Source organism: Apteryx rowi, unplaced genomic scaffold, assembly GCF_003343035.1.
Source record: "Apteryx rowi isolate R43461 unplaced genomic scaffold, aptRow1 scaffold_139, whole genome shotgun sequence".
Classification (NCBI taxonomy): Eukaryota; Metazoa; Chordata; class Aves; order Apterygiformes; family Apterygidae; genus Apteryx; species Apteryx rowi.
The window spans coordinates 1,558,980-1,571,274 of record NW_020447630.1 but is presented as its reverse complement, the minus strand read 5'-3'; the positions used below and the strand labels follow the sequence as shown (position 1 = coordinate 1,571,274).

Here is a 12,295-nt window from a genome sequence, read left to right as displayed (position 1 = left end):
ATTCCAGGAAAGAATTAGGTAAATTATAAGTAGGAGGAGAAAACTGGCAATCCTCCTTCTCTTTCTCTGAGTCATTTCTATTCCCAATTCCATTGCTCCTCTATCTGGGATCTACCTGATATCCCCACTATCTTTTTCTCTCTTTCATAGCCCTTATCTTTTTTCTAGTCTTTTCTTTCTCTGGTTCTTTTTCACCAAGATGTTTTTATCTTTCTCAAGTCTCAATCCTCTAAGCCAATCTCTAACCTCTCACAGTATCTCCTCCAGGACCACTACCTAGGAAATAACCCACATACAGATGTTCACAGTTGCTTCCCAGGTTTGTGTAGGCCACCAGCACTGCTCCTGGCAACAAGAAGAGGGACTTATGAATTCCTTTGCTGCTCTGTTCCCTTCACTCACTGTGAAGACAGAAGAAAGGGGTCTTAACCTGTGTCTCTACACCCCTCTTTGTTGATTTTGTTCTCCCCATATGATAAAAGAATGAAGTGAAAAATCTTTGCCAGGTAGTCACTTCCATCTTTTCCCATGGTTCTACTACTGTCACTTTATTGCTACTTTTCCACCCACAAAACACGTGTTTAAAACTTTTTAAAAGATCAGTGCTAGTGACAGTAGAGGACATTCTCAGTGTAACTCATTAGACTTTTTCAGGTGATCTCCAGAGATTTCTGCTGTTTATGAATTGCTACTGTTTCCAGATGGAAGACTGGTGACTTTATGAAACAGGAATCCAACAGGATCCAGTGTTCTACTGAAAAAAACTTGGCTCATCAATAAAGAACAATATGAAGATGATGGAAATGTTTGTGAAGAATTTTCTGTTAAAAATGATACCTAGATAGATGACTAATGTTTATTATGGCTGCAGCTGCCACTAATCTTGGTTTAAATGTTGATGACCTGCTTCACACCTTCTCCCTATCCATTTACTTAGCATACCAACTCGAACTTTTAACCTGTCCGATGAAACTTTATACTTAATTGTGTGCTTTCAGTTTGTTTTAATTTAAACACATTAATGTCAATACGCTTTTTACCTTTACTACAGAGCATTTACATTTTAAATTCCACTCAAAATGTACTTGACATCCATGAGTAATCTCAGAGAGATGGGTGGTGCAGATTGCTTGAGGCAATAGCAACTTTAGTTGCTACTGTTAAATTTTTCTTCAGTTGTGAATCAAAACCTGTAGAAAGGCCACTTATTTCTTTGTAGTAATACAAAATAGAAAGTAACTTGAGATAGATCTCAACACCTAACACTAAACACCATCTTGACTATATGTAGTTGAAAAAATATTTTTAATTTAGAAAAAAGTGGATCAAATCCTTGCAAGCAATGACCCAAATGTAAAAAGTTAATCTGTCATTTCTGAGAACAGTGAGTTCTTTAGGGTCCCAGCCTGACAGAGATAGTCCATGAGTTTGACTAAAAAGAAATTTTCTTAGGTAGGCAAAATATCAGTGATATTACTGTGTTTGTGTAGACCAGGCACTAGTTAAGTCAGTGACTTTGCAGATACTGAAGGTGAATGGAGAATTTGGTCTATGAAATTAACTAATCTGTGATACTTCCTCCGTCCGAGCAGCATCCCCAGTTAATCGTATGTGTCAGTGACCAGGCCTTTGCAAGTTTGTGTTACTCATCTTACCTTGTTCTCATGTATGATGCTTTCAAAAAAAGTGAACTGAGTAATGTTGAACAAATCCTGCCATATTGTATTAGRATACTTAACTATATGAAAACATATATTTCATTAGCTACTTAAATATATTCTTTCTTCCTTTTTCTTTTCTTTCTTACTTTCTTTTTTTCTTTCTTTCTCTCTTCTCTTTCTTTTTTTCATCCTTTTGTTCTTTCTGTTTGTCTGTCTTATTCGTCTTAGTAGCTTAAAAACAGTGTATTAATGCATATACTCACATTTGGACTTTCTTCTCCCTTTATAAGACAGTAGTGCTCTGTCGAGTTGCTCATTTTTGCTAAGTTTCTTGATTTCAGTTATTTCTTGTCTAGGCAACATGATAGCTCATAGTACTCTGCCAGATCCACTAACATTAGGCAAGAATAAACATCCCAGAAACTAAATGATGGAGACCCACAGAATACAGCTTCRTTTCTCCCCTCACTTTGATGGTCAATGAAACAGTAATATTAACATTTAAATATTGTCCATGAACATTTGAGTTAGCATCTCACTGAGATGAATTGGACAGTAATGCCTCTTCCATCTGTTGTTTTAGAATCTGCAAACTTAGGCAAACATCACAACTCTTTTACATTTAATTAAGTATTTCAGGGTTTTCTTCAATCATAACTTTACACTGACTTGCAAATACAATGCTTAAATATTGGAATACAAGACAAAAACTTGGAGGAATCATGGGTCACCTTTCCACCGTCTATTGAACACCTCAGTTTGATGCCTATTTCTGTGTTGAACAAACCAAAAAAAGTGGTTCTTGGTTAGCTAGAGAACAAATTTGCATGGGAACTGCATAGTTTCCCTTATGACTAAGAAAACTGCTCTTGTATCCAGATGACTTCATCTCAACTGCATGCTCCTGTCAAGGAAAATGAGATGTTTAAAAGGCAATTGATTAGGATAACAAAGTATGGTGAAAATACCTAAAGCTGCTCCTAGAAAAAAGATCTGCAATCACATAGAAAGGAGTACAGTGCAGCCTACAATTAGAAGAAAAATTAAATGTATGCCTGTACAATGCACAGCCTAGTGCAATGTAGAGATAGTTAAGCTGGTTCTAAGTTTGGGACTTGTCTAGCATGGAACTCTATGACTCGCTTTCTCAGGCTAATTTACTCTGCTGAGAAGACAAGTAAATTAGCTCATGCTTTGTTATGTACTTTCATGGCTAGGATGGTTTTGGTACCCAGGAAACCTGCAGTCATGACAGAGTACAATGCCTATATATTCCAAATCAACAGGGAGACAACATACTTTTTTCAATAACCCTTTTCCATCATGCATTCTTGATAGTACGTCAGATGTCAGCATCATCTGAAATGGACCATCAGGGAAGACTTTTCCTTTGGACAGAAGATTATCTTGGATGGACCCCTGCAGATGATGCTGTGTGCATGGAAAACAGAAACTATTTAAACACATATTGCTGCTGCTTATCCTTAGAGCAAAAAGGGAATATAAAATAGAGTATTATTTGTCTTCTGTATGTACAGTAGCTTACAATATCAAGTCTGAAGGTGTATTTCAATGGAGCCTAGCTAGCTGCTCCTGAAAATGTATTGCTTGCTTATAAATATTTCACTTTATTAAAATAGAGAAATCTTAATAAAGTTGGCAGAAAGTGAGTACTCTGGACTTACCTGAACTCCAGTTAGAGCCAGACAGATGAACTCTCATCTTTCAGGCTTCCCTGCTTTGGTCTCTACTCAATGAGAGGCCACATGGGGCCTGGATTGTTTGAATTGCAATAGCCAGCAAAAGGCTACTCCAGCGACTGGAGACTGCGAAGTACAAGGGCAGTGTGGCCACATGGGCTTCCCAGTCATGTTTAGCAGGAATACCTGAGTTGGTTAGGCCAGTTCTATAACTTTCCTGTATTATGAATGGGTTAAAATACCTGTAGTAGGAAGTGGGAGATAGCACCATAACTTGAGCATGTCTAGTTCCCCCCTATATATCCACTAAACCCTCTGTGTTGTCACAGGCTCCTTCCCACATCTTTAGGCTGACAGCAGGGCCACAAACAGCATGATGAGATTGGCTGCAAACTACATGTGCAGGATGGGCTAGCCAGTACGTTGGCACTGATGGACTGGTCGTATACCAAATGGGTAACAGCCCTTCCTACCACCCCTTCGCACCTCTCCTTGTTAGTACAGCCCTCTCTTCCACCCAGCTCCCAGCGGTCACAAGACTTGAACCTCCACCTGCCAGTCAAATTCAACTGCAGTTTGGTTCAAAACTGCTAGGAAAAGAATAATAGATATCTAGACATCCAAACAGAGACTAGAATTGTATAGCTTCATGGCATGAGGAAAGCAGGTCGGGATTTGACTGATGGTTGCTATACGAAATGCAGATAGATATCTTTTGTGAATGAAGTAGAGAAGTTTGAAAACTGGGGTTCTCTGGATTCTGAGTAGCTGGAGTATTTTCAGTGTCTTTTTAGAGTTTCTATCTTTTTTGTGCATTAAACATAGTAAGTGAAAAAGTTAAATGGGACCATTTCATTTACATAAATGTGCACTATGTAAATGTACATTACATATCACCATACAAAATACAGTTTTTACTGTGCAAATGCATTTTTATTGTTGCATTATCTTGCCTCTTTTTTACTGGAATATTTGTTTTGTTTCTTTTATAAAATGAAATATTATTGAACAATTTTAATCATTTCTATCAGCAGCTTTTACTTTGACCTGTCAAGTCGCATGTTTTCAATATGAGACTCATGAATTTGGCCCTTATCTCCTTTCTTCCAGCCATGGCAACTGCAACTAACACATTTGCATCCCAGTGTTATGGCTTCTTGCCTGCTGTAGCTGTGGCTGGCATATAGAATCCCAGTGCTGGAGGTAAGGTATATAATTTATATCCCTGCATGTGGAAAGGCTGAACTGGAAGTCATAGCCCCACATACTTAATGTAATGTTAGGTGAAAGGTCTGGTTTTATTCTCAGATTGTTGATATACTGTGAGATTGTTGAATGCATAAATATTAAGCTAGAACTCAGTGTAGTACAACTAAGTACAGTCTGTAACTACAATATAATCTGTTCTGAACGTTATGCAGTAAAATAATACTTGAGAAAAATARCAGGTATTTAATGGAACTGTGTAGGTAGGGTTTTTTATTACAGAAGCCACCTTTTGAATGTGTACATACAGATCTTTCAGCACAAGGAGATCTAGAGGTAATACTGAAGTGTTAATACTTGCAAGATCACCAGACAGTTCCCATGCAAAACATGAAATTGTCTTAAGTGTTGGAATAATAGATAGTGCACTTGTTAAGTATCTTGTAAGCTTTTAGTGCTCTGTCCTGTCGTGCTTTCAAGCTTTCCTCTACAACAAAGAGGATTAGAAAATGACCTTTGAGAGAAATTAAAATGGAGTTTTAAAATATTGGAAGTAGTCTGGCAAAACACTAGAGCTGGTGTAACACAGCAACATTACAGTACTGTCTCAGAAAAGTGGCTGCAGAAGTGGTTTCTATTATGGAAGACATTGTCAAGTGCTTTTGGTAGTTGTGATATAATGATGGTATGCTGGGGCGGAGGATACGTGCATGCTATGAGGTGCACGGGGGGATGTTTTGGATGAGGACAGTCTGAGAGAGGATGGTGTCTACCTGAGACTGTCGGAGCAGGCAGTGGGCAGGGGCAGAGACTGCACAATAAGCAATGCTACCGACTCTGAGTTTATCTCAAGGTGCACAATATTACGTGCTCTTCAAAAAGCTCTGTAAGCTTTGGAAATTAGGTGAGAATGTTCAGCGTTCACTGTCCAATAAAAAGGTACCGAGTGCTTATAGTCAGGCGGAGATTGCCGCTGTAACTCGCCTGGACGGCAACAGCCGGGAATGAACGCGGCTGTGGTCCTCTGCTCASGGCAGCTGGCCACGCAAGTCCGCAGCGGCCCTGGCTATGCCCTTGTGCTGCTGATCCACGACGAAACGCAGGGCACTGCTTCTTCGCTGCCCAGCCCTTAGCTTCGCTTTGCAGCGTTGTTATTTTGACAAGTGCCTCGGCCAGCTCCTGCGGCACTCCCGGGACCAGCTGCCGCCGCAGCCCTGGGCACGGGCAGCGGCGCCTGGCTGGGGCGGCGCGGCGGGGCAAGGAGGGCCGGGCGCCGCTGCGGCGGCCCGTACGTGCGGGGCGCCGGGCGCGGGCGGCCGCTGGTGTTGGAGGAGGCGGCGGCGGTTTGGAAGAACGGCGCGTGGGCGCCTTCGAGCGGAGCACGCGCGGGGCGGCCCCCCCGGGAGGAGGCCGTGCCTGGCGCGGGGCCCGCGCGAGCCCTCTGCGGAGGGCGAGCGGGGAGGGGAAGCCCCGCGGGCGCGGGAGGGAAAGCCTGGGGGCGGGGGCCACGGCGCGGGCAGCGGGGCTGGGTGGGGCTGGGCGGGGCTGGGCAGCCATTTCACCGCCGGCTCCATCACGCCCGAGGCCGCGGGTCCCAGGCGAGGCCACGGTTGCCAGGGTTACCGGCCGGCGGCGCCCCCGCCCGCCCCCGCGCGCCGAGCGCCGCCCCCCTCCCGCCCCCCCGGCCAATCGGAGGGGCGGTGGCGGCGGAGCGAGGTTCCCTTTGTTCAGCCATTTCGGGGGCCGGAGCGGCGTCGGGCGCGGAGCCGTGGCGGGAGAGGACGGGCCGCTCCCTCGCCACTCCCCTGCCGCCGGGCTCTGGGATGGTGTGGGTAGGTGTCCGAGCGGCGGGGGCGGGCCGGGCCGGGCCGGGTGTCCCATCCTCGGCACCCGCGGCCTGTCCCCGCAGCGCTCCGGCCGCGGGCCCGAGCCGNNNGGCGTGGGGCGCGCGTGCGCGGCTGGGCGCCGCCGGGCGCGCGTCGCGGGCTGAGGCGGAGGGAGGGGGTAAGATGGCGGCGCCCGTCCTGCTGCGAGTGTCGGTGCCGCGCTGGGAGCGGGTGGCCCGCTCCGCGGTGTGCGCGGCCGGCATCCTCCTCTCCCTCTACGCCTGCCACCTGGAGCGGGAGAAGGGCCGCGACCTCCACTACCAGGCCCTGTGCGACCGCTGCTCCGCCGCCATCACCTCCAGGTGAAGCGGGGCTGGGACCCGCCGCCGCTGCCGCCTCAGGCCGCAGCGGGGGGAGCGGGGGGAAGGGCCGGGCGCGGCCGGGGGGCCGCGGCCGGGGCCTGCGGGGCGGGCAGCTCCCCTGCCCCGGTGCTGCCCGGCCCGCAGCCGGTCCGCCAGCTCCGGCACTACAGCGGGCCGGGAGGTGAAAGTCGCCTCGGAAGTAGGAACGTGGCCATTTTTCCTGCCTTGCTTTCTGGAGTGTGTGGTGTCAGCCTCGTCCAGATCTGTTTTGATGCGATCTTCTTTCTTTCTTTCTTTCTTTMTTTTACTTTTTTTTTAAGAAATGCCAGAGAGGAGGGAAAACTCCATGTCTTTTTTTGTTTTGTTTTTTGAGGGAGGGATGTTATTGATTTAGGGGCTCGGTAGGATTAGCCAGAGGAACTTGTAAATCCTTTGTGGGGCAACTGTACAAAGGGGCGTTTTGAACGCTTCTTGGTTTGGTAGTAAATGGGTTGCTCAGCTTGCGAGCTCTTTATGTCCTTGCTCAGAAGATAATAATTCCTCTCGCTTGGATTTGTTCTCAGGACCCGAGAGATCCTCCTACTGTGAGGATTGTTCTGCTGCGCATTGTGGCCACCACAGGCTTGTAACTTGTTGTTTGCTTGCCTGCCTGCATTTTTAAGTAGTCATTAATGTGGTGTTTGAATACTTTGCAGATATTCTTTAATCCTTACAACACTTATTCAACAAAAAGTTGATTTGTCTCTATTCAGTAGATGAGTAACTGAACAGAAAAAATAACAAAGGCTTCTTGTAGCATCTTGGGCATGCAGTTAGAATTGGAAATTGAGCCCAGATCCAATGTTGCAGCTACATTTGAAAAATGACAGTATATGGTCTGTTTCTAAAAGTCCTCATTTTGCATCTGATGTGTGAACTGTAGTTATTTTTGAGTTATAATGTGGGAGGATGGAAGAAAGGTGCCCAAAATTGGGAAGAATAGTTTCTACATTRTTGGAGTTACTTCAGAGTGCATTTTTAAAAATTCTCTAGCAAGCTCATACTCAAAGCAGTAGAGTGCAAAGGGAGAGCTATGATTCTGCAAAAATAGGGTTAAAATGCAATTTACTCTGTGTCTTAAAGTATGAAGTCTCTGGTTAGAATTAACATTGACTAAGGGTGATGTTTACCATTGGATACAGGCAGTGACATACATTTCAGTGACTTCAGAAATTGATACAAATGTAAGCACAGCTGCTGAATTGAGCTCAGCATGCCCTGTGATAGGAAAATAGAAATAACATTAATGATGGGCTTTTTATTAGATTATCTGACATACATTTTTTCCAGTATATTTATTTAGACTCCAGTTTAGGAGTCTCTGTATGTGGATGTTCAAGACAGCACAGATACATGTAGTTAGTTTTAAGTTTGTGGTAAAAATTGAAGCAACCCCAGGAACAGGGCTACCTTATAATCAGGTGATAGGTACATACAGAGCTGTCCAGCAGAGCTGGAGTAGAGTATAATTCCATCAGGTTTCCTTCTTATTCGCGCTTCTGGCATGCCGATATGCGATGGCTACAAAGGACAGTGGCAGAAGGCCAAATATAATCTTCCTTAATCAAAGCTGGTATGCAAAAGCTATAGGTTTTGCAGATCAGGGCTGCAGTCAATACTGAGACTTTATTTTTAAATACTCTTGTTGTTAGAGATCTACTTTTGTAGATACAGTGGTGTTGTCACTCTGCCATATAAAAATTTGTACCWCAGGTTCATGAAACTGGCACGCATTAATTGGTGCATTACGGTCAATGGAGTTGCGCCACTGATGCACAGCAGGGGGAGGATTTTTCTTTGCTTTSTTTTTGAAAGAGCTAGGGCTCCTCTTCCTTATTTTTCATATCTTAATTCTGTTGCAACTCTATTTTATTAGCTTCTGACCACAGAAATGAATTTTACCAGTTAATTTGGTTCCAAATTCTATGAACATTTAAATATATGAAACAGTAGTTTAATGTTTTGATCATCTATTCCACTTTTTATTTCCATTGTTTTATAGTATTGATGTTGATCATTCTAGGTTTTCTACATAAAATATATAGAGAGATTTCATATATATATATATAAGGTGAATACGTGCACGGACACGCACACACACACAGACATATGATTTGCAAAAGCTAGAGGGACCCAAGATCAGGGCTGCAATCTAATCTGAGATTATATTTTTAAAATCTCTCATTGGTAGAGATCTGCTTGTGTAGACCCAGTGTGTTGGGTGTATGTATATATAATCTATTATATATAGATAAATAATTATATATATTGACCTGTTTATTATCCATGTATACATGGATGCTGTGGAATTTGGTATCTTGTGATGATATCAAAATAAACTTCCAAACTTCACTTTTGTCTCTAGAAGGTTTTCCCTTCCACACTAGACTTCACACTATACTTTAAACAGTTAGAAAATTCACTATCCATTTCCTGTATATTAAATAGACTGAAATTTTTAGTTTGTATCTAAATACTTATGAGTCAAATCTGAGATAAGGCATAAGATTCAAACAGAATTCRTGTTTAAAGAAGCCTTTTAGCTTTCAAACCTTTAGTATAGAAAGCTACTGTTAAATTATTCCTGTGTTAAACAATTTTTGTATAGCATTTTTATACAAGCCATTGTGAAATAACCTTAAGCATTCAAAATATGCTGCATATGAAGTACCTGCCATGAAGTGTATTATATTTTAAATAACTAATCAGTGCTAAATATAAAAGCAGAGGGAAAGGCAAGACAATGTTTTTGGCAGAGAATAGAAAATGGATAGAAGGTGAGTAGGTGCAAAGATGCAAGAAAACTGTTACTGTATCAGATCTGAAAAGGAAATACTTGCAGAAATGGTGGTGAGGTAGCACAGACCAGGGGTTTCCAAACCTAATTAGCTAGTATATCATCATCTGTGACTCCTGGCATCCAGGATCACATGCTTTCTAACCCCCCTAAACCAGAGCATCATCTACGGCTCTTCTCCTCCCAGCTTTCTATTGGGCGTTCCCATTCTCCAAACTAGGATTCTAGTCCAGTGCTTTCACTTCCTTCCCCATCCTTTCACACACCCACAGAAGTTTACTCTGATATTTGATCTTCAGCCATGTCTCCTCATCCTTTCTCCTGCACACACCCAGATTGTGAGTCTTCACACTTCCAGCAAACACAAACTGGAACCTCAGCTTTACCTGTGTGCGTGCCAGCTCACTAATCCTGTTCTTCCTACTTCACCATGCCTTGCTCCTCTTCCTATATCCTGAGTCCTAAGCGCAGGTCTGCTTGCGGGCAGCAGAGGTGTACATTAGTGTTGGATGCAGGTGGTGGCAGCAGCAGTTCCTAACTGTGTTAATGCAGGTTCTTAGAGGACCTTGGAGGCAGTTCCTCTGCTGCCTGCTTCCTGTAAAAGCAGGAAAAGCCAGGAGCTGCTGCTCAGTTCAGCATGGTGGTATGTTTCATGCTGAAGTACACACAACCTGAGTGGTGTGTGTACTGCTCTTCGGCCACCTCTTCTGCAGAGAAACAAAGTCAATAGGAGACAGGTGCAGAGAGGCAAGGGTCTGGTCCTTGTCTGAGGATAAAAAGCACAAGTCTGTTTTTTAAACCAGCTAAATCAGTGCAGAAGTCCAAATAGATACCTGTATTTCAGTTTGTGTGTTTTGTCAGCTGAGCTCGAGTCAATTTCTTAAAAAAGCATGAGCCAGCATTAAGTTGAAATAAATGATTTTGGATGGGATCTTGCAAACTGACGTATAGGCAAGTTTAAGCTAAATCAGTGAAGCTTTCTTGTGCAGACAAGCCCTGACCTACATGGTTGGAAATTGGGACGAACTCCACTGTACTCCGTTAGATACAGAGTAAGTAAGTGCAGTTGGCATAAGAAGCAGAGACTTCAGTTATTGAAGAAGGCCCATAAGAAGTAGTTAAAAACAAACAAAATAAGGTTTGAATGGAGCTTTTGAACAAATGGGAACCCAATTGAATTAACAGGAGCACTGGAGTTGATATAATTACGTTCTTACTTGTGTGTGAGAAACAAGTCAGCGGTAGGTTCAAAAAACGAGTCAGAAGCAGTGATGCTTTTAGAGGCCATTGGAAAGGAGTTAAAGTAGGCAAGCTGATGAGAGGAAGTAGTTGGCTTAAAAAATATATATATGATTGTTTCATATTTCTTTCTAACAAGCAAGCATATATACTGGTGCAAGTATGTGTGTGTTTGTGTATCGCATCTTCAGATGTCTGCTTAGCTTAAAATCTGTTAATCTTTGATATGCAAAAATCCAGTTGCTCGTTTGGTCACATTACCAAGCAAGAACTGCAGACAGCTTCCCTTCCAAAATCCTCCTCCTCTCTGAAGACTTTTGTCTCAGTTTCTTGATACTGATATTTGTAGGTAATATGTTGTAATTCCAGGCAATGTTTTGCTTTTAGACAGTGCGCTGTTACAGATGTTCTCTGAGACAATCAGTATTTGTAATACACTTTATAGTTTATGACTGTAATATATCTTCTAGTTCAGCAAGGAAATGTGTTTTAGGTTAGACACTGTCCATTCCAGTGATTCTCTTAATTTTGCTGTGAATAAAATGCAGAATCAAAATATCAAAAATTGAATATACCACAATTGCCATTATTTTCACAGCTTCCCTCATTCGCAGTGTAGATTTTAAGGTATCCTTTGTTTTGTTTGCGATCTTCTAAACTGGAAAATTTTCAAACTGGGTTGGAAAAGATGATATTGATAMGGAAATTTTATGAGACAAAGGTGAGTCTTGCATATAACCACCACTGAATTCAGCCTTTTCTTTTTCATGAGTAGTTCTACAATGTCTTTGAAAGATGAGATAGGTTTCTTTTAGGTAAAAAGAAATTGAACAGAATATATGAAGCTGCATGCTCTAATGTTTTTCTCTTTTTATTATATATATTTTGTTTGTTTGTTTGTTTTATATCAGCTGATGAAATTGAGATTCAGCAGACACTGAAACTATGACTCTTGCTTAGTTTCTTCTGTGCTAGGTAACAGGGCCCATGGAGCATAGTGAGGCTTTGAGAACCTCCGTTCCACTGAGATAGGACTCTCCTTGTTTAAAAGAAATGTTACCTAAGGCTGCTTTTTTGAGGACCTTCTTGCAGGTCTTGTTTTGGATAAATGCATTTCAGGATGTTTCCAGATTCTGGGGTAATGCAGATTTAACTGGACATAAAGATGATTTAAAACTTGTTTACCATGCCCCTCTCTTGAAACTTGAGAGAGGAGTATATCCATAAAAATAAATATCCAAAATGATCTAAGGTCATACACATTGTACTTAGGCAGAGGTTTTAAAAGTTGGTCTGTGAGTTTTTGGTAATCTTTTTTGCTACTGTCAGAAACAACAGATTATACTGACAAATATATGAAGTAAGATTACACATGTAGGAAATCAGATAATAATAGAAAATAACATTTATCAATTTGGTAGCAGTAAGAATTAATTTATATTTTTCAGTCAGTATTCTTGATGTA

The 12,295-nt window shown here is 42.5% G+C and overlaps 1 protein-coding gene across 1 annotated transcript; it reads left to right on the top strand.

Annotated features, from left to right (window-relative positions):
- The first annotated feature begins 6,547 nt into the window (after positions 1-6,547).
- LOC112961823 (vitamin K epoxide reductase complex subunit 1-like protein 1) lies at positions 6,548-11,522 on the top strand. The gene is made up of 3 exons (XM_026057401.1): positions 6,548-6,755; positions 10,777-10,832; positions 11,458-11,522. The coding sequence occupies exons 1-3, from the start codon at positions 6,577-6,579 to the stop codon at positions 11,520-11,522; spliced, it is 300 nt and encodes a 99-aa protein (XP_025913186.1). The 5' UTR covers positions 6,548-6,576.
- The last annotated feature ends 773 nt before the right edge of the window (positions 11,523-12,295 follow it).

Bases quoted from the DNA above. Each gene is read 5' to 3' on its own strand.
- LOC112961823 (XM_026057401.1), top strand. From the start codon at position 6,577: ATGGCGGCGCCCGTCCTGCTGCGAGTGTCGGTGCCGCGCTGGGAGCGG. The intron at 6,756-10,776 runs GTGAAGCGGGGC...TTGAATTAACAG, and splicing joins TCCGCCGCCATCACCTCCAG to GAGCACTGGAGTTGATATAA. The intron at 10,833-11,457 runs GTAGGTTCAAAA...GTAGATTTTAAG, and splicing joins GTGTGAGAAACAAGTCAGCG to GTATCCTTTGTTTTGTTTGC.